This window comes from Danio rerio, chromosome 18 (assembly GCF_052040795.2).
Source record: "Danio rerio strain M-AB ecotype USA chromosome 18, GRCz13ab, whole genome shotgun sequence".
Taxonomy (NCBI): domain Eukaryota; kingdom Metazoa; phylum Chordata; class Actinopteri; order Cypriniformes; family Danionidae; genus Danio; species Danio rerio.
The window spans coordinates 18,862,501-18,885,986 of NC_141038.1; the positions used below are offsets into that span (position 1 = coordinate 18,862,501).

General features: G+C 35.3%; 3 protein-coding genes across 7 annotated transcripts in view; all 3 read left to right on the forward strand.

The window, feature by feature from the left end:
• Positions 1 to 1,927: 1,927 nt before the first annotated feature.
• Positions 1,928 to 10,434, forward strand: ces2a (carboxylesterase 2a). Of its 4 annotated transcripts, none has more exon segments than NM_001077252.1 (13): positions 1,928 to 2,028; positions 2,104 to 2,299; positions 4,285 to 4,423; positions 4,599 to 4,750; positions 4,882 to 5,035; positions 5,689 to 5,793; positions 5,932 to 6,030; positions 6,432 to 6,572; positions 6,670 to 6,750; positions 8,522 to 8,663; positions 9,801 to 9,950; positions 10,066 to 10,138; positions 10,212 to 10,432. In NM_001077252.1, coding segments are annotated over 13 exon segments (1,665 nt in total). In that variant the 5' UTR covers positions 1,928 to 1,958; the 3' UTR covers positions 10,375 to 10,432.
• Positions 10,435 to 13,124: 2,690 nt separating this feature from the next.
• Positions 13,125 to 21,226, forward strand: ces3 (carboxylesterase 3). Its single transcript, NM_001044936.1, is given in 14 exon segments — positions 13,125 to 13,215; positions 13,333 to 13,528; positions 15,594 to 15,732; positions 15,886 to 16,019; positions 16,164 to 16,317; positions 17,505 to 17,566; positions 17,569 to 17,605; positions 17,744 to 17,845; positions 17,915 to 18,055; positions 18,143 to 18,223; positions 18,395 to 18,536; positions 20,531 to 20,680; positions 20,841 to 20,913; positions 20,997 to 21,226. Coding segments are annotated over 14 exon segments (1,644 nt in total). The 5' UTR covers positions 13,125 to 13,145; the 3' UTR covers positions 21,160 to 21,226.
• A 2,192-nt stretch (positions 21,227 to 23,418) lies between these two features.
• The window catches only part of kiaa0513 (KIAA0513), a 32,955-nt gene continuing 32,887 nt past the window's right edge, over positions 23,419 to 23,486 (forward strand). Inside the window, exon 1 of one of the 2 annotated variants that reach the window (XM_087291862.1) lies at positions 23,419 to 23,476. The gene's annotated coding sequence lies outside the window, so the exon portion shown is untranslated. 2 annotated transcript variants of the gene reach the window in all.

Genomic DNA, 23,486 nt, shown 5'->3' on the forward strand with positions numbered 1-23,486 from the left:
GTTTATTTTTTGTTTGTTTGTTCATTGTAGGTTGCTCTGGACAGAGCGAGCTTTGGACCTCCTTGATAATCTTTTTGAGAAAGGTGAGAAAACAACAGCTTTGTATTTTGTAATTTTACATGATGTAATAATGTACAGATACACACACTTTTGCAATATCATATATTGTAAACGCGCCTTCACATCACCATATTTCTTAAAATTAAATTATACATTTGTAATTTTTCTTTAAATGCATTTATACTGCTCTGAACAGCACGGGTAGTGTGTAAAGACACAAATGTCTCTTTCAAAAGTGCTTCTGTGCCTTATTTGAGTGTAAATGTGCTATTAGACTCTGCATCAGGCATGAGGTCACAGGTGAGTACAGATGACTGATCTAAAGTTTAAGCACAGTTCAGAACTTCACTCCTGGAACATTTGACCAAATAAATTGAGATTTTACAGATATTAGCTTATTTTTATTAATTATTGCGGTAAGACAATTTACTGACAGGTTCCAGTTATTTTAGTAAAAATCTGTGATCAGGAGTTTGACACTTTTGCAAGTTTCTGAGCATGAGAATTAAGCACACTGGTGAACACCAGTGCATAATTGACCATGTAAAATAGACTTTATTTGCCCACCAAATTTGCATTTGGGACATTCCTTAAGACATATATAACACACCTGCATTTCATCTTTAAAACAAACACATTATATATGTTATAATGTGTTTGTTTGGCGGTATAATGTCGTTCCTTTTCTTGCTTATTGGCTGACTGCTTACCTCCATATGGACGGCTTTTCCACTGTTACGTTTCTCTGGTAGCTCGACATTTACGTTGGCGGGCTTAAGATGCAGTGAACAGCTAAATGCGACAACGGGGTTCGAATCTGATGAAGAGCGGTTCCAGAAAGCAGTTAATACAAAACCAAAAAGCTAAAAAATAAAATAAATAAGTAAATAACAGGGTTAGAATGTGGTAAAATCTGAAAACGTGGTAAAAATCAGGAACTCTCCTTGGATTGCTTTTTAAAACACTGCGGTTGGGTTTAGGGAAGGGGGTGGGCCGCTCAATTGATGCTTTTTATAAACACTATTGGTTGGGTTTGGGGAAGTAGTAGGGTTAGTCAGTCAGTCAGTACTTCAGTCAGTAGAGAGTCAGTCGACAGCGGCTTCTGGTAGATTTAGACCAGAACATCACTCGCGAGAGAAATTTTAAATCTGAAAAAAGCATACAGCAGTTTCTGGTGGATTTGTGAAAACAAAATCTGCAAAAAAAAAGTGTATATAGGGGTACGTAATCAGAATGAGCCTGGGTTAAACGTATTAAATTTTCTCTAGTGTGTTTTTCATCTGAAACATACCTGAAGCAAAGTATTTTACATTTCACAAAAATAAGCACAAATTTCTACTGAACCTGGGCTGGGTTTATTAGTGAATGTTGCAAAGTCGCTATAGCTCATAGAATCAATGAGGGAATAGAACATGGAGGAATGAGAAGGAAGGAGAATGTTTTAAAGAGCATGTAAGTTAATATTTTTATGATAGCAGATCCTTTACTGTATACATTATTAAAGCAGGAAAATAGTAGTGACAGACTGTGCCTATACAGGATGACGAAGCAGAGCAGAGGGTGAGTTAGTACCACTGTAAGTGTAAAGTGATGATAGCATTAGTTGGAAAAAGTGAATTTTCAATCATAGTGCAGAGTTGAGAGGATGAGTGACCATTTGAGTTACAATGGAAGGAGACACGTGAAGAAGTATAAGCTGTGTAACAATGTTTATACAAAGCATGTTTTTCTCTTCTCAGTACAAAGATTGTGTACACAATTGACAGTAGATTTTTTTCACTGGGTGAAGCAATATCAGGGTAAAGAGCAGTATTTTGTAACTGAGTTTGTGTGGGTGTTTGTTTTGTGAGGTCTATTTAAGGCTTTAGTCTCTGTGAGTCTTTCGTGGAAAAGCAGCCATGATAAAAGACGTTTTGCTTTGCTTGTGTTTGACACTGGCACCTGTCTGGAGCGCCCCTGTACAGGACGGCAAGTATTTTTAAATACATTTATTTATATTTATGTAAATTTTTTTAATGTTCTGTTGGTGTACTGCATGTTCAGATTCTGGGCCAGTGGCTGTTTTGAAGCATGGCAGTGTCCGTGGGCAATATGTGAAAGCTAAAGGATCTCCAGCTGTTGTGGAGCAATATTTGGGCATTCCTTTTGCCCAGCCGCCTGTTGGCCCTCACCGTCTAGCAGCTCCACAGCCTGTACAGGGATGGGAGGGCATAAGAAATGCCACCGAAGACCCTTTGATGTGAGAATTTAAAAGCAACTTTAAGATTTGCTAAACATTTTTATGTTTTCAATCACTAATGTGGTAGTTTTTGAAAAGCAACCATTTTATACCATATCTACCCTTAATATGCATTTTAGTACCATAAATAAAGTTTTATCACCTAAAGAGTACGTATATTAGTACTGAAATTATTTGAAAGGTTATTGCCTTGACAACTGTTGCACGTTTTTACAGTTTAAAAATATATAAAATCAGGATTATGTAATCAAATTGCAAAATGTAAATTTTTATTCATGTGATTTCAGGGTTCCTATTTTACCCCTTTTACAAGATGTAAGATAAGATTTTGGTCTCTCCAGAATGTGTCTGTAAAGTTTAAACTCAAAATATTAATCAGATTATTTATTATACAATGCTAAACATGGCCATTTTGGGGCAAGAAGAAAGTGTAGCTGTTTTTGTATCTTGTGCTTTTAAATGCAAATAAGCTGGTTTTCCACACCCACCATTACCACATGTGTGTCTGTATCTCCTGCGTTCGGTCAGATAAACAGCAGTCAGTGACAGAGACAGGCATGAATGAAGCAGAGATAAAGTTTATTAGTCAAAATACCAAGTAAGGTTATTTGATGTACAGTTGAAGTCAGAATTATTAGCCCCTTTTAATTTATTATTAGTCCCCTTTTTTAAATATTTTCTAATGAAGTTTAACAGAGCAAGGGAATTTTCACAGTATGTCTGATCATATTTTTTCTTCTGAAGAAAGTCTTATTTGTTTTATTTCGGCTATAAAAAAGCAGTTTTACATTTTTTAAAAAACTTTTTAAAGCCAAAATTATTAGCCCCTTTAAGCTATATTTTTAGATAGTCTACAGAACAAACCATCAATAACTTGCCTAAATACCCTAACCTGCCTAGTTAACTTAATTAACCTAGTAAAGCCTTTAAATGTCACTTTAAGCTGTATAGAAGTGTCTCGAAAAATATTTAGTAAATTGTTATTTACTGTCATCATGGCAAAGATTTAATAAACCCATTATTACAAATGAGTTATTAAAACTATTATGTTTAGAAATGTGTTGAAGAATTTTCCCTCCTTTAAATAGAAATTGGGGGAAAAAAATAAACAGGGCATCTAATAATTCGGGTAGAGGGGGGGGGGGGGCTAATAATTCAGACTTCAACTGTATAGGTGGTGAAGTTTATTTTAGCCTTTATGCAATGATGAGTTACACAAATGCCATTACAAAGTTTTCAGTAGACACACACATTTAACTTTTTACTGTTTTTGCATATCCATTTGTGGCAAATGTGACAGGATACAAGTTAAAATATACTACTATATACACTGACTGCTATTCATTATGCTATTTTACAAAAAAAAAGAAGGTTTAACATCCACAAACGGATTCTTGTTGTGTGTTTGAAGCATTCTCATATATAGTCGTACTAACTCAGCTGTAATGATTCCAGCGGTTATGAAATATATGAAGTTTTTACTGTCTTTTCTTTATTACAAACACGCTCTGTTTTAAACACACTTTAACGTTGTGAGGTGCAGCTGATTACAAAGTGTTGAAACAGATCTTTTAATCCCATTTTCTTTGCAAATCCTGTTGTGTGGACATTTTTATACGCATTGCTGCGGAGACATGTTAATATGCGCCTATCAATCAATTTGGTGGGTATATGGAAAACCACACTCCTTCGTCACATTGAGGTGGGCCTTAAAACTGCTTGGATTTGGATTCTATTGTAATGTCAGAAAATATTAAAATAGAGACTTTTTTTGTTAATATCACTCCCATACGACAGTAAACACATTATACCTAAATGCAGGTCTGTCTAAACAGTTTCCAAAAGTTGATTTTGCATCAAAGGTGCCTTTAACATTTAAAAATTTTCAGAATTTATTGATTCGCACTATATTTAATACTTTAGATATAATATAGGTATTATATTTAACCTCCATTTACCTAAATTTTTTTCTTGCTGCAATGCAGGTGCCTTCAAAACCCAGATATTTTACCCGCGATGGCAAAAGCTATTGATTTGGAAGTTACAGCTATAGGGGTCTCAGAGGACTGTTTGTATCTGAATGTTTACACTCCATCTCAAAGAGCAGAATCAGAGAAACTTCCAGTGAGTACTGAACAACTGAATAAATGGATCTAAACTGGAGGCCATCACTTTAACTTTTGAACTTTTAAGTCACATAAAATGTTGTAAAACAAAAATTAAGTAAAACATATTTTATTATGCTTTATTGTTGATTTTTCCATGCCTTTCAATAGAAGAAAACTTTGAAAACCAACAGGTAATGATTTGGATTCATGGAGGGGGTCTGGCCATGGGTGGAGCTTGCATGTTCAAGGAATTGTGCTTGTATGACGGAACCCCTCTGGCAGCCTATGAAAAAGTAGTTGTGGTTGTCATTCAGTATCGACTTGGAATATTAGGATACTTCAGGTAATCATTTATGACAGAGAAATGCTGTGCACTATTCAAATAAAGAATGACAAATGAATTGTTGTAGCTTGAAGACAGTAAAAACTCTTCCTCTATGATGAGCTGTAATAATAACGTGCTTCTGGTTTTAGCACAGGAGATCAGCATGCAAAAGGAAACTGGGGTTTCCTCGACCAGATCGCAGCTTTACAGTGGGTGCAGCAAAACATTGAGGCTTTTGGAGGAGACCCTCAGTCTGTCACCATAGCTGGAGAGTCTGCAGGAGGAATCAGCGCCTCTTTGCTGGTCAGTCAATTCAGCAGCATTTTCTTTCATAATAAAAAAAAACACTCACCGACCACTTTATAAACGCACCTGTTTAACTATAAAATATCTATAAACAGCCAGCTCCATTGCAGAACTCATTGCATGTTGGCAGCATATACTGTAGATGTGGCCAAGAAATTCAAACTGAGCATCAGAGAGGGAAAGAAAAATAAATTCAGTTTCTTTAAACATGGCTTGGAGACCAGTTGATCTGAGGGTTCACAGAAAAGGACCTAACAAGGGCAGTGAAAAATCAAATGACAGGCAGACTGTGGTAAAAATGGCTTGTTAAGGTCAGATAACTGACAGAAAAGCAGCTTCTCCAGTAAGTTACCAATTTTTACAACCGAAATCTGCAGAAGAGAATCTCTGAATGAACAAGAAATCCAACCAAGCAGAAGACCAAAATAACTTTCAGTTCTCAAATCTATGCCACAAAAAAGCTAGCATTTTTGAGGGGCAAAAGAGGGTTCATCCTGTTGAATTCTGTATTTTATGATTGATTAGTTTAAGTACATTCCTTGGGGTACATCTAACCTTACTTTGAAACTAATACAATAATAGAATTTCTTTAAAATCCAATGCAATGGGTAAAATGTATTCTAAATATGTTTTCTTTTGTGTTCTTCTAGACATTGTCACCCATGACCAAGGGTCTGTTTCAGCGGGCCATTTTTCAGAGTGGGGTAGCAACTGTGAGGGGATACTTTGTCAAAGACCCTTCAACATATGCCCAGGTACAGTATTTAGCCAAAAACACTATAACTGCCCAACAATTCCTTAGAGAACTGGGAAAAAATATGTCAGATGTCAAGATTTTAAAAAGAAAGATTATTATGGTTTAGAAAGAAGCTGATTTCAGTGTGTTTGAGCAGGTGATTGCAAATATTACAGAGTGTGACTTTAGCTCTTCTGAAGTGTTGGTCAAATGCATCAAAGAAATGACTGAGGAACAGATCAAAGCGGCTCAAAAGGTAGGAACAGAGAATTTGGTTCTTTTCTTAATAAGAAATACAGACAGTTTAGCAATGAAGTAACACTTTACAATAAGATTCATTAGTTAATGCATTTACTGATTTGAACTAATGAACAACACATGTACAGCATTTATTAATCATAACTGAACATTTACTAATGCATTATTAACATTCAAGTCCATGCTTGTTAACATTACTTAATGCACCATGAGTTAACATGAACTAACAATAAACAACTGTATTTTCATTAACTAATGTTTATTAACATAAATAAATACTGTAGTAAATGTATTTTCCATTGTTTGTTCATGTTAGTAAATGCATTATTTAACATTAACTAATAAACCTAATTGTAAAGTGTGACCAGCAATGAACTAATGCCCACAATATTCTGTTAGAAACACTTTTTCCCTGGAGCAACAGTTGATGGGGAATTTATTAAAGCTCAGCCGGAGGAGATCCTGAAGAGTAAAGACTTTCAGAAAGTTCCAATTCTTGTTGGAACAACAAACCATGAATTTGGATGGATCCTCCCCCAGGCAAGTGTCATGAAACTTTTCGATAGGATGGTAAAATTAAACAAAAGGTTTATGAACCTTAGAATCAGTAATAGATTTGTTTGTTGTTTTGTTTCAGATTTTCCTCCCAAAAGAATGGGTGAAAGGGATGGACGCAAAATCAGCAAAAGACCGTTTGGGTCTTTTAAACGCAGATGGAGTAAAACAATTTTATCTCTCTCTTCCCAAATGGTTTATAGTGATTTATAGATCAAATTTAACACTATGTTCAATTGCTTTAACTCTATTAAAGAGCCCATATTATGGGTTTTTGAAAATTCCCCTCCATGTAGTGTGTAACATAGCTCTAAGTGAAGTGAAGTATCCAGCTAAGGCTTAAATCTGTAAGAATACAGTGTTTAAAACTGTTGATTCATCTATAAAAGAGTCGACTCATAGTGCTTCAAACGAGTCGCCTTAAAACCGATTCATAAGGTGTTTCGCCATGACGTACGAACGAAACCAAGTTATTCACGTGCACGCGCAAACCCGGGAGATTTCAAACCTGAGGCCCCGCCCTCTGACGCAGAAACCCAGACACACACGCACACCCACAAACACACGCACACAAACATGCCGGTCGATTGAAGTCACACTGCAGATGGATATTATATTGAGTCTCTACCCAAAGATGAAACATCAGCATTATAACCAAGCAGTTGGAAACTTCTGGAAACTACATGCTACAAAGAATACTTCATCTGAGTTTGTTAAAGGAAGGATCAGTAAAGAGTAACTGATGGACGTCAGGATGGGTTTCTTCCATTTCTCTAGTGTAAGTACATGCGGTTAAAGTTGTTGCCTCGTTGACTCTAGCTTGCAAATGTATTTAGTTGTGATTTGTTACTTGTAACCGCGTGTACTGTATCAGGTTAACTGGCTATATTCTCTTATCGCGTGCAAAGTCACGTTAAAAACGCGACGCGCGCTGCTTTGTTTATGGTACTCCGTGCTAGAGTTCTGCTCCCGCGATTTATTCGGAAATTTATTCCCGCGCCGCAGAAATCTGGCGCGGGGACAGCCGCGGGAATAAATTTCCGAATAAATCGCGGGAGCGGTCGGTAACGGGTTTAATTTGGGACGGGAGCGGGCTGTCTAGCAATATCACGGATATTGCTATGCGAATTAGAAAGAGAGAGTCTGCTTGGTGCTTGTGTGTGTGTGTTAGTGCGCACGAGAGAGAGCGAGAGAGATAGAGAGAGAGCGAGAGAGAGCGAACAAGCTTTGTGTGCTTTGTGCTGTGTGTGTGTTTATACAGACAGCTTGGCTGTCTGGACTGTATACTGGGTGATTTTTGGTTGTGTTCTCCTCCGCTCTAGCGGGATCGGGCGCGGCGGGCAGAAAACGGAGCGGGTTCTCAGGCTAAAACCTGGCGGGTGCGGGCAGGAGCGTTGTCGTCCGGAGGTGTGTTTGTGTGTGGTATGGCGAGTACACGACTGTCTCCTTCGTTCGGTTATCCGTGGCACTATCCACTCGCCATAGTGTGGCAGCTAAAATCCACGCCTACACTATCGAGCGTGTATGAACTGTGATTACTTTTTATATTGCTGATTAGCTATTGGCCATTTCACTCTCTGACTGAAGGCAGTCGACCAATCGCGACAGACTGTCATCGGTCCAATCAGCGCAGATTAGCTTCGCGCTAAGGAGGGGTTTGGGAACAAATGAATCACTGGACGATTCATACAGGAGTCGCTGGGATAATTAGGTAAAAATAAATGCAGATTATAAGACCATGAAAGTGTTTTTTGACCTTGCATGCATATTAGACTGTTGTTGGAGACCCTTACAACCAAGATATGACCCTATTTCATGTATAATATGGGCTCTTTAAAATAATTTGTAGTATTTGTCGCACTCTAGTGGACACAAAATAAACTACCATTGATACTATTCCGTATAATGAGTGAATGTTCATTGTGTTATCACAGGCTTCAGGAGCCAATGGAATCATAGCAGACGAATACTTTAAAAATGCTAAAACTCCAGAGGAGATTCGAGATGCATTTACTGAGCTGCTCGGGGATATATTCATGGTGATACCCTCCATCACAGTTGCGTCTTATCACAGAGGTTTGTTGGCAATAGTTATTTGTTTTACTGTTGATTGTAATCTTCAGTCTTCTTTTACTTTTGTAGCTTATAGAAAAGTGCAGTAAAAAGTTGTGAATTGAGAAAAATCTGATTGTGACCGATTTCGTAGTGTCCAAAAATGTTTATATACACAGTTGAAGTCAGAATTATTAGCCCCCTTTGACTTTTTTCTTTTTAAAATATTTCTTAAATGATGTTCAAATCACTTTTATTGTCACATCATCAGCAGGACGTGTGCTATGATAAGTGAAAAGCTTAGCTTTAACAAAGCAAGAAAATTTTCAGAGTAGGTCTATGTCTGATAATATTTTTATTATCACTTGTACTTTTAAGCGGCACACTTTAACATAAATATTTCTTAAATAAAAGCAGTTTTTAATTTTTAAAAATGCAATTTTAAGGTCAGTATTATTAGTCTTAAAATATTTACTGTATATTTTTGATTGCCTACACAACAAAACAGTTATACAATAACTTGACTAAGTATTCTAACTTTCCTAGTTAACATAACCTAATTAAGTCTTTAAATGACAGTTTAATTTGAATACTTCCATAAAAGATAAAAAAAAGGAGTTATTAAAAATTAGTTAGTTAAATTAATGTTTAAAAATGTTTTAATAATAAATTATGTATGTAAACACGCGGTGGCGCAGTGGGTAGCACTGTAAGCAAAATTTTCTGTAGTGTATGTGTGTGAATGAGTGTGTAAGGCTGTTTCCCTGTGATGGGTTGCAGCTGAAAGGGTGTCCTCTGCGTAAAACTTATAAGTTGTCAGTTCATATCCCAGATTAATAAAGGGACTAAGCCGAAAAGAAAATGAATGAATGAATGAATTTATAAACACCTCTAGCCCCAACGACCATCCTGATTTACACTCATGTTTATGATATTACTTTTGAATACATTTTTTTCTTAAGACATCTTGGCTCAAGATGTTTCTGTTGCACTCTGTGAAATCATCATTCTATATTTTATACTTAATTTTATATATGAATTTAATAAGCTTTGAAGGTGCTCAAATCTGATCCTCATTGCATGCTTCGTTTATTTCATTTAGTGTATGCCTTTCTTGTGCTTGGCTATTATTTTCCATAATTCTATATAATACCTTCACAGATGCCGGAGTGCCTGTGTATATGTATGAGTTCCAGCACGGGCCAAGTATAGCTAATAAATTCAGACCCAGTTTTGTGAAGGCCGACCATGCTGATGATGTTGGATTTGTGTTTGGGGCCTGCTTTTGGGATGTTCATGTCAAAGGTTTAGGTATGCAGCTCTAAGACTTTTAAACTGCCATTAAGGTTTCATTGGGTTGAAACTGCAAATGAAGTGTAAATGGTGCTGAAGTGGTGATTTGGTTGCTGACTCTTTATCGTCACAGGAACACTCACTGAAGAAGAAAACCAATTATGCAGAACTGTCATGAAATACTGGGCTAACTTTATTCGTACTGGGTAAGTGCTGCATCAGATGCTGAAAATAATATTAGTGTTTGTTGTACTGATCATTTATATTTGGTTTGTACAGATCACCAAATCCAGCTCCAGTGCCCTGGCCTGTTTATGACCAGTCTAATAAGTACTTGAACCTGGGATTGCAGCAATCTGAGGGACAGGACCTTAAGAAGGACAAGCTGCTCTTTTTCACTGAAGAATTACCTAAAAAACTAGCTGCACCTCCCACAGCTTGAACAGTTGATACACCAATAAACTTGGTACTTCTGTTATTAAAAAGAAATCTAATTCAGACATCTGTGTGATTCAATTTGATTATATGATGATTTGTTTTGTGTCCATTTTCAGAGAAACTTTTTGCAGCTCATTTAAATTTCTGATTAAAAATCTGTACGCTTTTTACAATTTCTCTGATACAAATTAAAATTTAACAAGCTTTAAAAATACTAAGAATGTGAAATTAAAATTAAATTATAAAGCAATTTTTGCATTCAGACGAAAACAAAAACAATACGTGTGAAGATATATTCATACGTAATGAAATTTGTATGATAATAAATTTGTATCAATAAAATTGATTTATTTATACTATTAATGTATTTATATACCAAATAATATGAATTATCAATCAATCGAATATTTTAATGTGTAATGACCATAGTTCAACATTTAGCATATGATTGTTCTACAACATACATTTATACATTATGAAATAAAGATAAAAATATTTAATAAAAAAGTAAAAGTAAAGTAGTGCATCAAGTAGTCTAACTGGGATGCATGCATTCGTAGTAAAAAATGTCACAAACTGTTATTACAAATATTAGAAAATAAAACTTTATAATATATAAAATTGTAATTCTTTGGGTGACAATTCTTTACTTAATATGAAATTCCTTCAAAAAATTTTTAAGTTAAACTGTTGGATTTGCCAAATTTGAGTTGAAACCACAATATTAGCCTCTTAAAGCCCAAGCTGTTTTTTACATACATTTTTTATTTCTCTTTGCTATTTGGACTTATTAGAATAAAACCTAAGCATCATCTTATGATATGATGTACTTTTAGTGAAAAAATGATGTCCATAAATGTGAACTCGTGGTCCGAAATCCCATAAAACACAACAAAGTCACCTTTGTGTAATAGAATGAAAAACTCGCCTTGAACACTGCAGCTTTATCCTGACTGTTTCTTTAATGCATTAATAACACATACATATTTTGAACATGTTTTGACTACCAGTAAAAACTACATTTTTTGCCCATTTTGGAAAGCTAAAATAGTGTTTGGGACATTTCATATGCTGCAAAACAGTTGCAGGATGACGCTGTATGTCTGTAACAAAATATAAAACATAAGAAATAAGAGTTAAAATGTGCTGTTCACGTATGTGGCCACTAAGCCAAAGTTAGAGTGCCGACCAGTTTATTTTATGTAGAAATTCTCAGCTAATCAGATGTTATTATTGATTCTAATTATGCATTATTGTGTGTTCAAATGTCTTTCTACAATGCATATAGCAGCCACGTTTCCACCATTTTGTGGTGATTTGCTTTTCATTTAGTGAGAGAGGAGACTGTTGGTCCCTCCCCTGTTTCTAGACCAATGTCTCTTCAGCTTGAACTGAAGAACTACTACTGTTTGTAGTACCAACTAGGGTTGTCGCGATACCATTAATTCATCTTACAATAATATACCAGCTGATGTATCACGATACCAAGTAGTATTGCGATACTGTAATTGATAACTCAAATTATAAAGAAAATGGTCAAAAATACAATATTTTAAGTTACAATAAGCCTACTTGAATGTAATTCATAATTCCCTTAGGGCCAAAAAGTATTATTTGCACCTCACTTCACCTAAAATGTATTAATTATTTTTGTTTATTTTATAAATAACTGACCAACAAAAAATACATTCAAATAAAGATACAAACTATACAGAATGAAATTAGTTACAAAAGTGCATTTTCCCAACAAAATTAGGCGATATGAAAAGGTCAGAAACTGTTTCAATGTTTGCTGTTGCTATTTTGAGTTTATCATATTGTGGTTTTTTTTTCAATCTAATTAGGTAACAATCCAAAGTAATTCAAAATTTCACTTTGTGGGTCGTTTTTTTTAACTGATTTCTGTAGTCGCTAAAAAAATCATTAACAGGAACAGAAATGATCCGATTCAGATGTGTGTTCGAACTGAAGCGTTAGAAAGTCTGCAATAGGCGACCATTTGGTACCAAATGGTTTATTGTTTGCACAAACGTGTGAGTATTTTAGTGACTTTCTACATGCAACATCGTCTATTGTAGACAGACCATTAATGACGATACAACCATTTACAAACTACAGTGCACCGCCAGCATTTTGGAGCCATTGTATCGCGATACTACCATAGTACCCGTAAACTGTGCAACCCCAGTACCAACCCAGGGTTGTTAACCGTTATACCACCAGTTATTCAAACAACCACTATTTTTACTATGTCAGTGTCATTGGATACAGCCTTTAACTTCCCAACTTAGTTACCTTCAAGCATTCTTGGAGGCTTTGTTCAATGAAGCCAGCATAAGACATTCATTTTTAACCTACCTGTGAAGTATAGAGCCTTTTAAACACTCTTTTACTGTCTGCATTAACACACACTTTATAACAGGTAAAGAATGAACTTTTTTGATAAAAGAGTTTACTAAAGTGAATAGCTAAGAATAAAAAATGTACTGTTTGATTCTTTGATATGTTAAGCTGGCATTGAATGGACTTCTTTAATCAAACATATCAGGAGAGACCAAAGAGATTTAAAACAATTCAGTTATTTATACAGAGTGTCTCTCTTCCTCCTGCAATCTGCAGCATAGGGATTGTGTACACAACTAACAGTAGATTTGTTTAAGGGGGTAAAGTAAGATCAGGTTAAAGAACAGGACTTTGTACTTGAGGCTGAGTGATCAATTTTGTGCAGTATATATTGCATTAGAGTTTCTGTCAGTCTTTTGTGAAAAAGCAGCCATGATAAAAGACGTTTTGCTTTGCTTGTGCTTGTTTGTGGCACCCATCTGGTGCGCCCCTGTACAGGAAGGCAAGTATTTTTGAATAATACATTTTTCAATTTGTTTTGTTATTGCACAAGGATGTAAATATATATATATATTACTTAACATATGACAAATTTTCTACTGGTGTACTGTATGTTCAGATTCTGGACCAGTAGTTGTTTTGAAGCATGGCAGTGTCCGTGGGCAATATGTGAAAGCTAAAGGATCTCCAGCTGTTGTGGAGCAATATTTGGGCATTCCTTTTGCCCAGCCGCCTGTTGGCCCTCACCGTCTAGCAGTTCCACAGCCTGTACAGGGATGGGAGGGCATAAGAAATGCCACCGAGTATTCTTCCATGTGAGTCTAGCTATATATATATATATATATATATATATATATATATATATATATATATATATATATATATATATATATATATGTCTAGCTATACATATTTGTACTGTCTGAAAAATTATTTGTTTAAACTATCAATATATACCTTTTCAAAAGAGACAAGTTTGTACTTTATTCACCCTTTAAAGACTGCCGTTTAGTATCCTTAAGATAGATTTTGCCTATCGAAGAGAATGCATATATTAGTGGCGAAATTATGCTCAGATGTATTAAGGCTGCATCACTAGGTGCTTGATTTTTATATAGCTGTAGCCTTGAAGTACACTGCAAAAAATGCTTTTCTTGCTTAGATTTTTGTCTTGTTTCTAGTCTAAATATCTTAAATTTCTTATATCAAGAAGCATTTTCTAGACAAGCAAAACAGTCTCATTATGAGAAATAATATGCCAATATTAAGTGAGATTTTCCTTAAAACAAGCAAAATAATCTGCCAATGGGGTAAGCAAATGAATCTTGTTTTTTCTTTTGACGGAAGATTATTTTGCTTACCCCACGCAGATTATTTTGCTTGTTTTAAGGAAAAACTCACTTATTATTGTCATATTATTTCTCAAAACAAGACAATATGTTTTGCTTGTCTAGAAAATTCTTCTTGATTTAGGAATTTTCAGATATTTGGACTAGAAACAAGACAAAAAATCTAAAGTAAGAAAAGCATTTTTGCAGTGTAATTGGAACACCTGAATTCAATGATTTGTAGAGGTGTAATATATATTATACACAAAGTAAGGTCCATATAGACATTAATGAGTCCTGAACTCAACCCAACAGAACACCTTTAACTGATTTAGACAATGCGTGCAAGGCTTTCTCGCTCAACATCAGTGCTTGACCTTACAAATGTGGCAGAACAGGGGTCACCAAACTTGCTCCTGGAGGGCCGGTGGCCTGTAGATCTTAGCTCCAACCCTAATGAAACACACCTGAACAGCTAATCAAGGTCTTGCTATGCATACTTGAAACATCCAGGAAGGTGTGCTGAAGCAAGTTGGAGCTAAACCCTGCAGGGACGCCGGCCCTCCAGGACTGAGATTGGTGACCCCTGCTCTAGAACAATGGTCAAATATACCCATGAACATACCTTGCTTGGTTATGATTGCCTGATGGACATTTTAAGGTGTGCAATTTTAATGATGATGTGACAGAATTCTCAAATGATTAGAAATACAATGTTTTTATAGATGTGCTAACTATAGTATAAGCATGATAATTGACTCCAAGCTATTGAACTATTAGAAAATAATAGACGCCTGAAATGTATTCAGCTTTGCAATGTGACCGCTGCCACCCCTGATGTGCATTATTGTCATTTACAGTGCATCTGGAAAGCGCTTTGACTTTTTCCACATTTTTTATGTTACAGCCTTTTTCCAAAATGGATTAAATTTAATTTATTTCCTCAAAATTCTACATACAATACCCCATAATGACAATGTGAAAAAAATGTACAGAGACATCCTGAATGAAAACCTGGTTCAGAGTGCTCTTGACCTCATACTAGGGCGATGGTTCATCTTCCAGCAGGACAATGACCCAAAGCACACCACCAAAATATCAATGGAGTGGCTTCATAACAACTCTGTGAATGTCCTTGAGTGGCCCAGCCAGAGCTCAGATCTAAATCCTATTAAACATTTCTGGAGAGATCTGAAAATGGCTGTACAGTGTCGCTTCCAATCCAACCTGATAGAGCTTAAGAGGTACTGCAAAGAGGAAGGGGCAAAAATTCCCAAAGACAGGTGTGCCAAGCTTGTGGCATCATAATTCAAAAGACTTGAGGCTGTAACTGCTGCCAAAGGTGCATCAACAAAGTATTGAGCAAAGTCTTTTTACATTGTCATTATGGGGTGTTGTGTGTAGAATTTTGAGGAAATAATTGAATTTAATCAATTTTAGAATAAAGCTGTAACATAAAAAATGTGAAAAAAAGAAAAGGCCTATGAATACTTTCCAGATGCACTGTATATCATATTCAATTTTATTTACATCTTCTCTTGCTGCATTGCAGGTGCCTTCAAGACCCAAATATTGTGCCTAAATATGCAAAATCCATGACGTTGGAATTACCACCTACAGGAGTCTCAGAGGACTGTTTGTATCTGAATGTTTACACTCCATCTCAAAGATCAGAATCAGATAAATTCCCAGTGAGTACTGAATACATGCATCAAAACTGGAGGCCATCACTTTTACTTTTAAATAAAGTCAAATACAAATGATGTTATACAAAAACACATTAGAACATATTCTGTAATGCTTTCCTAACCCCTCTGACAAACAAAATCTATGAAAACTTATAGGTAATGGTTTGGATTCATGGAGGGGCTTTGGTCATAGGTGGAGCTTGCATGTATGACGGAACCCCTCTGGCAGCCTATGAAAAAGTAGTTGTGGTTGTCATTCAGTATCGACTTGGAATATTAGGATACTTAAGGTAATCATTTATAGAGGCGAAAGCCTCAACAGTGTGCACTACTCATTCAAATAAAGAATGACAAATTAATCATTGTAGCTTGAAGACACTAAAGACTCTCCCTCTACGATGAGCTGTAATAATAACATGTGCTTCTGGCTTTAGCACAGGAGATCAGCATGCGCAAGGAAACTGGGGTTTCCTCGACCAGATCGCAGCTTTACAATGGGTGCAGCAAAACATTGAGGCTTTCGGAGGAGACCCTCAGTCTGTCACCATAGCTGGAGAGTCTGCAGGAGGAATCAGTGCCTCTTTGCTGGTCAGTCAATTTGACAGCATTTTCTTTCTCATGATATATTTTTTAATGAGCACTTCATTAAATGCATCTGTTCAAAAGATCTATAAACAGCCAATCCCACTGAAGAAACTCACTGCAGTTAGAAATGTAGATCAGTGTAATCAAGACAATGTGCTAAAGCTCCATCTAAACATCATAAAAGGAAAGAAATTATATTTAACTTTGTCTTTGAACATGGAATTGATATCGGTGCTCTGAGGGTCCAGATAAAATGCAAAAAGATGTCGACTGTGCAGCAGTTCTGTGCTGAAAATGGCTTGTTGATGCCAGAGGTCAGAGGAGAACCCACTGAGCAATTTTGTGTTTAAAAGATGTCTTATTAACATGTGAAGTCATTGATTTCTGTCTGTTTGATGACTATTTTGGACTGTTGTTAGACAACTATCAGATTTTCACAAATTTAACCTTCTTTTAGCCAAGACATGTTTGTTTAGACATCTATTATACATAATTTAAATACAAAAAAAATGTTTGCTGGGGAATAATCAGGACAAAACCAAGCCAAAATTAACTTGAATAACTTCCTACTTTCACCCAACGTTGGCAAAACGATTCCCTGTATGTAGCAAGTCTTAAAGCAGATGAGCTACAACAGGATAATCTACTTATGCCACTCAAGAACGGAGGCTACAATTCATACAGACTCTTTTTTTTTTCTTTTTTTTTCTGACCAAGACATACCTGAGTATTGTTGCTTACCATGTCTATCAAATTATAACACAAATGTACCTACAGTGTCTTTAGATGACTATTTCAAGCAGGACAAAGCACCATGTCAGAAACCTCAAATAAGCTCAAACTGGTTTATTATAGACAATGAGTTCACTACAGTCAAATTACTGCACAATCACCAGATCGCTCTTTGGGGATCTGGTGCTACTGGAGATTCTCACCATAGATGTGCAGCCACTTTCTTAAACCATGTCAATAAGAATTAAGACATTTTTGCAGGCAATTGAGAGGTTTAACTTGGTGCTACCAAAGTTGACCTATTTTGTGATTGACTTCTGAACAGTATTTAGAAAGCAGTATAGATACAGTCCTTGTGGTTCACTTGACCTCATATTTGTGACCATAAATAACAATTGATTCTCTTTAAAATCCAATGTATAAATGTATTCTAAATATGTTCTTATGTGTTCTTCTAGACATTGTCACCCATGACCAAGGGTCTGTTTCAGCGGGCCATTTTTCAGAGTGGGGTAGCAACTGGGGTTTCTCCTTCAAAGATCCTTTAACTTATGCCAAGGTAGAGTATTTAGCCAAAAGCACTATAACTGACCAACAATTCCTTAGAGAACTGGGGAAAATTGTGTCAGATGACAAGACTTTAAAAAGAAAGATTATTATGGTTTAGAAAGAAGCTGATTTCAGTGTGTTTGAGCAGGTGATTGCAAATATTACAGAGTGCGACTTTAGCTCTTCTGAAGTGTTGGTCAAATGCATCAGAGAAATGACTGAGGAACAGATCATCAAAGCGGCTCAAAAGGTAGGAACAGAGAATTTGACTCTGATCTTCATACAGACTGATGAATTAATGACCAAATTAATCTGTTAGAAATACGGGTCACCTGGAGCAACAGTTGATGGGGAATTTATTAAAGCTCAGCCTGAGGAGATCCTGAAGAGTAAAGATTTTCCGAAAATTCCAATTCTTGTTGGAACAACAAACCATGAATTTGGGTGGACGCTCTCCTACGCAAGTGTCATGACACTTTTGGCAACTTTGAATTAAACCAAAAGGTCTATCAAGCTGTTAATGGATTTGTTCATTGTTTTATTTCAGGCCAATCTCCCAAAAGATTGTGCAAAAGGAATGGACGCAAAATCAGCAAAACAAACTCTGGACTTTTTTTACAACGCTGGGGTAAAACTTTCACGTTTTTTTCCCTCCAAAATGGTTTTTACTTATTTATTTGTATCAGTATTTTTGTATCAGACAATATTTATCAGTATTTGTCGCACTCTAGTGGACACAGAACAAACTACCATTGATACTATTCCGTATAATGAGTGAATGTTCATTGTGTCATCACAGGCTTCAGGAGCCAATGGAATCATAGCAGACGAATACTTTAAAAATGCTAAAACTCCAGAGGAGATTCGAGACGCATTTACTGAGCTGCTCGGGGATATTATCATGGTGATACCCTCCATCACAGTTGCGTCTTATCACAGAGGTTTGTTGCTTGTTACGTTACTGGCAATAGTTGTTTGTTTTACTATTAAGTCAGCCTTCTTCTGTTTCTGCTGCTCCTGAAGGTATGACTGCCTATGGATTTGGAGTCAATCTTTCTAGAGCGCCACCAACAGCCTATATTTACTTATTACCTTTTGAACTATAAGAAACAAAAATAATTTTTTGTCACTTTATTTTGATGGTCTGTTTGTTGAATTTAAGTTGCATTGCATCTCTATGCCAACTAATTCTTATTAGATTATAAGTAGACTGTTAGGTTAGAGTTAGGATGAGGGTAAGTTAACATGTACTTGCAAAGTTTCTTATAGTCAGTTAAATGCCTGTTAAAGGAGCAGTATCAGCAAATATTAAGCAAGCAGTCTACTAATACTCAAATGGACTATTAAAATAAAGTGTTACCTCATTTTTTTCTGATCCCATGTGACAAGATTTTATTTTATTGTACTTTATTTTATTTACATTGTTACATTTTTACATAATTTTGAATCTTTCAAATAAACTCCCTCAAAATTTGAGCCACATGTGAATAATAATTCAAGTAAAAAAGTGAACACAGTTTTAACCCTTTGACGCGTACGATAACAACAATGTGGAAATTGATTTTAATCGGCTAAACTTTTTATTTTATTTTCATTTTTCTAATGTTTGTTATGTATTCTATCATTTGAGGTTATTTTCCTCCTCATACTTGTAACGGTTGTTGGGGGAATATCTCGTATTTTTATATCCCAATGTTGACAGGTATAGTTTAATCACTTGCTTCTCTGACACACATAGCCTACTATAACCAGCAGTAAGCAGATGTCATTTCTAATTGAAATATGTAAATCCAATTCATATATTTAAAATACAAGTTAACATTTAGTTTTAAAAGATATACAAATAAGACATATACACATGCAACACATTTCAAAATTTATCGAGCAGAGTTATATATGAATATTATGACATACGGTATTACCATATATTTATGAGGTCTAGGAAACATTTGCAGGTTTTGATGAATAGACTACTTTATGATAATACTTTACATTTAAGTATATTAGTTTTCTTTTAACTTTTTAAGAACAGTGCCATTTTAAAAATCACATTTTAATTTAAACGTTGTCGTTTTATGTATCTTTTTTTTACTTGTAAAATTTATTGTAATTATTTATTATGTTTAAACTGGCTGACAATAATAAATATTCATAATAAGAAGAATTAATCTGCCACGTTTGTGAACTGTGCAGAGCTGTAGCCACCTAACTATGCCTACTATGTATTTCAATACCAGTCATTATGGTGGTACTTGGAGAGACAATTTTTTCTGAGGTGGTACTTGGTGAAAAAAAGTTTGAGAACCACTGGATTAGATAATCTTCAATCCAAATGACAAAAAGTTAATTAACTTTCAGCTTTGTCAAATGACTCACACAAAATTCGTCAAAAAGCTCTCCAAAGTGCAGCTTATTTCACTGCAATGCTTGGTATATTCAGACCAATTTTTTGTCTTTGTGTGTTCTGACAACCAAAACCTGAGGTTAACTCCATCTAGATTGCTGGTTTGATATCCAAGAAAATTCAATCATGTTATCTTCAGAGTATAGCTGCAAACAAAATCCTATTATTTGCAAGTTGATTAGTCAAACCTTCTTGAAAGACACAAGAAAGTATTCAACTTGGAATCGGTGTAACGACTTATCTCTGCAAGACCTTGACAAGTTGACATCAAACTTGAATGCCATTGCAACCTCACCCTAACCACCAATGCGTTTGGCAACAGCACCACCTGAAGTGATAAAGCATCAAATCATATTTGCACAAAAATCTGCACTAAAATCCGGCAGTAATCACTCACTGCTGAAGCTTTTCTGATTGTCTCTGATATACTGAGCTCCTTGTTTTGCGAGTTTTGTCCTTGGCCCCTTAATTGCTGCTTGCAGCTTTATTTTGGCTCTATTGTTTTCCATCATCTTATATAATTATTCACAGATGCCGGAGCGCCTGTCTATATGTATGAGTTCCAGCACGGGCCAAGTATAGCTAATAAATTCAGACCCAGTTTTGTGAAGGCCGACCATGGTGATGAAATTGGATTTATGTTTGGGGCCTGCTTCTGGGATGGTCAGGTGAAAGTTACAGGTATGCAGATCTAAAATCTGAATTATTTGCCATGCTTATTTAAATAAAACTGTGTATGTTAAAGTTGCTTGCATTTAAAACTGCAAACGACAGCAACAGAAGTGTAAATGGTGCTGAAGTAGTGATCTGGTAACTGATATCGATTCTTTATCGTCCCCAGGAACACTCACTGAAGAAGAAAACCAATTATGCAGAACTGTCATGAAATACTGGGCTAACTTTGTTCGTACTGGGTGAGTGCTGCATCAGATGCTCGGCAGAATATGTTTGTTACTACTAATCATTAATTCCTCATATAATTATGTGGCTTGTACAGATCCCCAAATCCCGCTCCAGTGCCCTGGCCTGTTTACGACCAGTCTAATAAGTACTTGAACCTGGGATTGCAGCAAACTGAGGGACAAGGCCTCAAGAAGGACAAGCTGCTCTTTTTCACTGAAGAATTACCTAAAAAACTAGCTGCACTTCATACAGCCTGAATAGTTATTACACCAATAAATGTGGTACTTCTAAAAATAAATCTAATTCACACATCTTTGTGTAACTTCAATCTTCGTCTTTATGTCTTTTCTCTTGTAAAATCAATTTGCACCTGATTTAGATTTTGGAATCTGCAGGCTTTTTAGTGTTTCTCAAATCAATCTGATCCCTTTTCGCCCTAGCAATGTATTAATATGAAGTGAAATGATTTAGGATTTAGGATCACATTTATGGATGTGTTTAATAGTCTGAATGCAAAATTTAAAACAAATTTATTAAGCTATTTTTACATTTATAGTGAAATAATAATTTTCACACGTGTAAAACTCATTTACTGTACATAAAATGAATTCAAAATGTACAGAAATGCTCAAGAATAGAATATTTAAACTTTTTAACTTCTTTAATTTTTATACATGCTTATCATTATCAATCATCTTAATTTGTGTTATTTATTAGCTTTGATGCATCAATAATTGTATAGCATGTACAAATTGTAGTCAAATTCGCTGAGTAAAATGTAATGAATAAGTTGGCGGTTCATTCTGTTGTGGTGACCCCAGATTAATAAAGGGACTAAGCCGAAAAAAAATGAACAAACGAATGAATGAATGAAGTTGTGGTCAAATGTTGACAAATAGCCTTTATATCTAAAATGCACATTTTATAAATGTTATTTTATGTTATTATTAGATTGTGAAAAGTGAGAATATACAATCACAGTACATTATAAAGAAAATACATTTTATAATATATATATATATATTAAAAAAAGAAAACAAAAATAGAAGGAGTATATACATCACACATTAAAGAAAAAGACTATATCATTTACACATTTCAACTATTTTTAAAGCCTTTTAGTTTCAAAAATATATACTTTATACTTTAAAAATATATATTTTGAAGATTTTAGTTTGTAAATTTTCATTAATGTATATAAAAATTTGTTAGCAAGATAAGAAGATTAAGAAAATATATTCTCTTTGTATGTAAAGGTTCTGTTTTGTATTTAACAAAACATTTCCCTATAATAAGGAAAAGTCTTTATCAACATTCTCAAACACAAAAAGGGAAAAATCTTTCCAAAGCAAATTAGAATAACTACATTGCCAAAATAAGTGAACTGGAGACTCTGGGTGTTGCTTACACAAACAATTAGTGTTAAAATCTTTTTTGTATTTTACTAAGAGAGTATTCACTACATAGGGGAGCGCAGGGCACAAAGTATTGCAGGGTTAAATGTATCACAGAGTTTTTGCTCAGGGTTAATCATGGCATGCTTCCAAGGTTTTCACCAAAGTGTCAGCAGACATTTTCCTTACAATTATTTAAAAGGTTTGGCGAAATTTGGATGAGAAACACTGGAGAAACCATTTTTAAAAGTATTTTTAATTTTTTTTAAATCTGTGAAAGTATTTAAGTAAAAATTTATATTGATGTGATTACTGTCTTTTAGGCTAAAAAAAGAAACCATTTTGAAAGATGTAAAAAACACAGACTGAATCCAATATATAAACATACTGTTCTATGTAAAATAAAAATTATTCAATATTTGAGGAAATATAGCTACTTTTCTTAGTAAACTGGATTTAAATGAATTGTGTGAAATCTGCCTTTTTAAGCATGTGTTACAACTAATCCCCTAGTTACAGCTTGCCCCGCAGGTGGGGTAAATAGTAACATTTTTACTTCTGGCACTTTTGACAATACTGCACAGAAACCATAGGTCTGGCGATCACAATTTCAGTGCTCAATTGTAGGACAGGCTTGTGTGTTGTTGGCAAAAAATAGGGTTTGTCTAACCCCATTACTTTGTTGGCCAAGACCAAAAAGTGTTAATTGCCCGCTCACTGTACAATGAATAATTCTAAATGAAACTTCTTTTATCTTATTTGTAATAAAGTAGCTATTTATGATGAGACATATTTTTTTCCAATCATTATCAGGAACACAAGAGTTCCAATAAATAGTAATATTTGGAACTGATACAATTCCATTAGGAAATAAAGAGCGTACTGATTTGTTTGAAGAAGTTGCAAAGAACAATATTTTCCTACCATTGTAGAAGAGGGGTCTAAAGGGGGAAACAGAAGGATGGGGGAAATGCACAGAAATACTGCACAACCAGCAGCCGAAGTGACAACATCAAACGTGAACAATATAAAATGCGCAGTGTGCAGTCACGTGTCATCAAGGCGACGTCACTGGATTCCCCCATCCGCTACCGATGCGCATGCGCACACCAAGACCAGTTCAGAGCAGCCAGAACATCGTTCGCGCAGGGAAGACGGAGCTCCAGCTGGAACATCCAGGGTGAGTTATC